Raw genomic sequence first — 4817 nt, 5'->3', positions numbered from 1 at the left:
TGCGATGCAGCGGTACCGGGGCAGGGCTGGCGCTGTCAGCTGCGCAGGTCGGTGTGGGGCCCCTGGCAGCCGCGGCCCCCGTTGGCTGGCACGGGGCTGTCGCACTGCCGGACGAGCTCCTGCACACCCTGGCCACAGGTGACGCTGCACGCCCGCCATTCCAGCCAGCTGGAGAACCCGCCGTGCACTGCAAGGGGAGCAGGGATGCTGCTGGCACTGCTGGTGCCTACAGCTCTCTTAGGCTGACAGAGACAAGTGAAAACTGAACTTCCTGACCCTTGGAAATCCAACTCACTTCATGTCATTTCTGTGCAAAAATCTCTTACCGTAGTTCAAAGACAATTACTGCGTATGCTCCTAAGTGCTTTTCTTTAGAGGCACAGTTCAGTTACGACGTGTTCTGAGGATGGGATCTTGTTCAAAACCCTTTCATTATTATTTTTGTCTCTTACCCTTCACAGCCTCTGTCTCTCCCAGCTGAATGAGCATAATGGAATAAAATTTAATGAAAGAGATCCCACTGACACTTCACACTAGGCTTACCTTAGACCTAATGCTTATAAAGAAGGTAAGATCAAACATCTCAACTGTAAATGTGGGCGAGATGTACCTTGACCACATTTGATCCAGATTAATGCTGTCATCTACCAGCTTCAAAGTCACTCTTTGATGTTTTGTGCACCTACCCTGCACGGTCAGGGGGGCTGTGACGAGGACAGATCCCAGGAGATTCCTGGCTACACACTCGTACTCCGAGGTGTCCTCCCTCTGCAGCGCGGCGATGCGCAGGGAGCCATTGGGCAGCAGGGTCACTCTGTCATCACCCAGCACAGGCTGTCCCTGGCGGGACCAGCTGATGGTGGGAGGGGGCTCTCCTCTGGCCTGGCAGTCCAGCAGTGCCGTGGCACCGGCTTCCAGCACGGTCCCCACCGGTTCAACAGTGATCACTGGGGGGCCTGGAAGATAAAGGGTTCTTTGGGCAACAGCACATGGGCACAGGTTTGATTGATTTAGTATTAAAGCGAGCGCAGAGAAATCCTAAATCAGTTTACTTTGACTAAAATTATTATTGCTGACCCCCCACTGGCAAAACAGAAACACAGAATCCTTAAGGATAGAAAAGACCTTTCAGATCACCAAGTCCAACCATCAACCCAGCACCACCATTGATGTTCACCACGAAACCACATTCCCAAGTGCCGCCAAACAGACACACGTTACAACACCAGCAATAGGCTGGTTTGAATATGCAGCAATCTGAGCACTGAAGTGGAGATTAAGGCCCAGCTACATGAGCACATGCTCTTCTTTATTGCCAAAATGGGTTGTTTTTCATAAAACCCACAGGAAAATGTTATTAATCATGTCAAGAGACAACAGAGGGGTAAAGAACAGACCCACACTGCTTGAGGCTATAGTAGGAAGGGCATGTTTAGAAATTCTCCTACTAGCAAAGAAAAATTCTAACATTATTTTTGCGAAAAATAAAATATTGTCAGTGAGAATTAGGATTCACCTCATGTAACCTGCTTAATTGATAGGTTGGGAGTCTAGTTTATTCCAGCTGTATTGAGTGAACTAAGAGAAACAGGCCCTTTCAGAGAGTGATTCAGCCCATTCCACACTGGTTTCTAAGGCTCAACCGCCCTTTACATTCCTCTCTTCTTTGACCTCAATTACAGCTTAGACCAGACTCTCAAATATTCATGATGAAAGATGCCCAGAGAAGCTCTGGCTGCCCCAGCCCTGGAAGTGTTCAAGGAGCAACCAGCTCTAGTGCAGGGTGTCCCTGCCCACAGCAGGTGATCTTCAAGGGCCCTTCCAACCCAAGCTGTTCTACGATCCCATGGAAGAGGAGATGAGTCCAAACCTCCAGGGCAGTGCCCAACCTGCAACACTCTCCCAGGAGCTGCCTGCACCTCCCCACAGGCAGGTTTTCACTCCCATAAGGGGCATTAAGTCTCCCTTTGAGCCTTACTCTGTAGGGTCAGTGTCAGGCTGCGCTCCACCACGCCCGCCTCGTTGGTTGCCACACACTTGTAGTCACCAGCATCTTCATTCTGAGGAACAAAACAGGGGCTCAGTTCACAGGACCCCACCTGGCAGGGAATCTTAACCCCAATTCGAAATGCAGACACGAGTTCATGGGGAAAAATAGGGATCTTGTTGTTCAGATTAGGAAACTAGATTTGGAATAAGAGATTTGCACGTGGAGAATGCAACTGCTTTTCAGCTGACCCGTAGAACACAGCTCTCTTAAGGTCAAGAGCAAAGGTCCCATTTAAATGGTCATGACCAGGATCTCACACACCAACAATTAGTATGTAAATTCAGTCCTTCTGACAAGCAGGGAGAACTCTGACCCCCTGGGGGTTTTTGCCTCAATAATTTGAATCTAATTCTAGTCTGAATGAAAACATTTGTTAAAGGTAAAAGCAAAAAAGGATAAATGGCTAGCCTGACTCTTTCAAACCAACGTGATCAGCAATATCAGTATCAAGTTCAAGGCAGACACTCAGTATCAGGGCAGGACTCACCACGGTGCCGTAGATAGCGAGGGAACCATTCACAAGCTGTCGGATTCTGTTGCTAATCTGAACTCCCACTCCTTTTTTGCTCCACTGGATGGTTGGAGGGGGATCTCCCCTGACTTCACAATTCAACATGGCATTGCCACCCAAGGGCTCGATTCGGCTGGAGTGGTAATCCCCTTTGAAGACTGGAGGCTCTGAAAAAACAAGGGATGGCAGAGAAATAGTAGAGCCAAAATAAAATGTCCTTAATGATAACCGCTGGCAGGGATCACTCACCTCTGACTTTCTGAAGGGGGAATTTCAACCTGTTCGGATTTTTCCCATTTAGCCATCAGCAAGGTATTAAATACTAGGGGGGATGGCTTTAAACTGACAGCAGGAAGGTTCAAATTGGATATTAGGGAGAAATTGTTCCCAGGGAGGGTGGGGAGGCCCTGGCACAGGTTGCCCAGAGAAGCTGTGGCTGCCCCATGATCCCTGGAAGTGTCCAAGCTCAGGTTGGGTGGGGCTTGGAGCAGCCTGGGCTAGTGGAAGGTGTCCCTGCCCATGGCAGGAGGTGGCACTGGATGAGTTTTAAGGTCCCTTCCCACTCATCCCATTCTGACTCCACCATCCAAACCCAATGGTTACATTGCCCAGCAATGACCACAGCTGCTGAATTTCACCTACCTTTGACGTACACGAAGCCAATGGCCTTGATGGAGCCCACTGTGTTCTCTGCAGAGCACACGTAGGTCCCGGAGTCCTCCTTGGACACCCTCTCAATGAGCAGCTCACTGTGCCCATTGACATCGTCGTACTGCGCTGCAGGCAGAGCAGGGAAAGGGTCATTCCAGGGATTGAAACAGACACAGCTCACAGGAGCATTTGAATCTGTGCACTGCTCAGCAACACAGCTCAGAGGCCCTCCAGGAATGCACAGAAAGCCCCTGCAGTGACACGTGCCCACAAGCACCCATTCACTTCAGCTGCCCCTTAATTTTGAGCATCAGTGGCTGGATGCTGAGTAAATACCATCAGATATGAATGTTTTTAATGTGTTCCATTACTGGCAACAGAAGAGGGATGATTTCTTAATTACCTTCCTTATAGCTTTGTCTCAGAGGCAGTTTAAGTACATGATTGCATAACACTAAAGATACTCCTCACACAATCACTAACAGTTTATTCCAGCTAGAGTTTTCTTATTCCCTGCCCTAAGCTGCAATGCTGCACAGGGGAAAACAACTCTGCAGCCAAATGACCATCAGGGACCCACCTGGAATGATGTTATTGTTAAAGGTCCACGTTATTCTGGGGACAGGTATCCCAGTTGCTTTGCAGGTTAACCTGAGCTGTTCTCCTTTGGTCAAGGCTACATCTCCAGGCAGTTCAGTGAAAGCTGGGAGCACGTGGACTGTCAGGGTGACCGTGTGCGTGTCCTCCCCAGCAGTGTTGGTGGCAATGCAGGTGTAACTGCCAGAGTCTTCAGGCTGGAAGGAAACATGATGGGGAAATTTCAGCTGGGATATATCCTACAGCTCGGATATATCCTTCAGCACACACCACTTGTATCAGTAAGAGAATCCTGAAAGGTTTGGAACAAGCATTCAGCAGAAATGCTCAGCTGAGCTCTTCCACTTCCCTAAATTTGAAGGATGACCAACACTTCTTTTTACCCTTTCTGGGGATTTACCACTACAAATTCTTCATAGAGTTTACTCCCCAGTGGAAAATGAAACTTTTAAAATTATTTTGGAACACTAAGAACAAGAAATCAAAATAAAACAATGACTAACCCAGAAGCGGATCTTATCACTGCCAAATGTGTCCAGTAATAGCTTAGCTTTAGGGAACTTACAACAACATTGTCCAAAATGAGGTCTCCACCAGGCACAGTCTGGTATTTTCCCACTGTCTCTCTTAACAGCATGTTGTCCTTCCTCCAGTTAATTGTTGGTGTTGGGATCCCCTCAGCCACACAGGACAGAACAGCCTGGGAGCTCTCCGTGACCGTGTACTGCGTATCCGTGCTGTGGATCCTGGGTGGAACTGTGGGGAGGACATTAGAAACATTTTTTCTGGGTATTATCCAAGCACAACACTGGACTGAAAAAACCCCTGTCTGGACCTTCTGGATTGTCCATGTCCATCAGTGACCATGTGCTGAAATTCAAGCAACTGGCCAATATTACAACTCAGTAACATTCCCCTATATTAAGTAGCACAGTTTTTTCTGAACTCCTCCCTGGACATCCCTAGCTCCGTACTCTCTGTGGGGTCACGCTGATACACATTGTTTCC

The 4817-nt window shown here is 48.5% G+C and overlaps 1 protein-coding gene across 1 annotated transcript in view; it reads right to left on the bottom strand.

Moving 5' to 3' along the window:
- The window catches only part of HMCN1 (hemicentin 1), a 185525-nt gene that overhangs the window by 27582 nt on the left and 153126 nt on the right, over positions 1-4817 (bottom strand). The window contains 7 exon segments of the mRNA XM_017736452.1: positions 17-187; positions 687-956; positions 1979-2060; positions 2538-2728; positions 3204-3338; positions 3793-4006; positions 4375-4565. Coding sequence (XP_017591941.1) covers positions 17-187; positions 687-956; positions 1979-2060; positions 2538-2728; positions 3204-3338; positions 3793-4006; positions 4375-4565 — 1254 coding nt within the window.

Source organism: Corvus brachyrhynchos, unplaced genomic scaffold (genome assembly GCF_000691975.1).
Source record: "Corvus brachyrhynchos isolate BGI_N302 unplaced genomic scaffold, ASM69197v1 scaffold155, whole genome shotgun sequence".
Taxonomy (NCBI): Eukaryota; Metazoa; Chordata; class Aves; order Passeriformes; family Corvidae; genus Corvus; species Corvus brachyrhynchos.
This window is presented reverse-complemented; position numbering and strand designations above follow the sequence as displayed.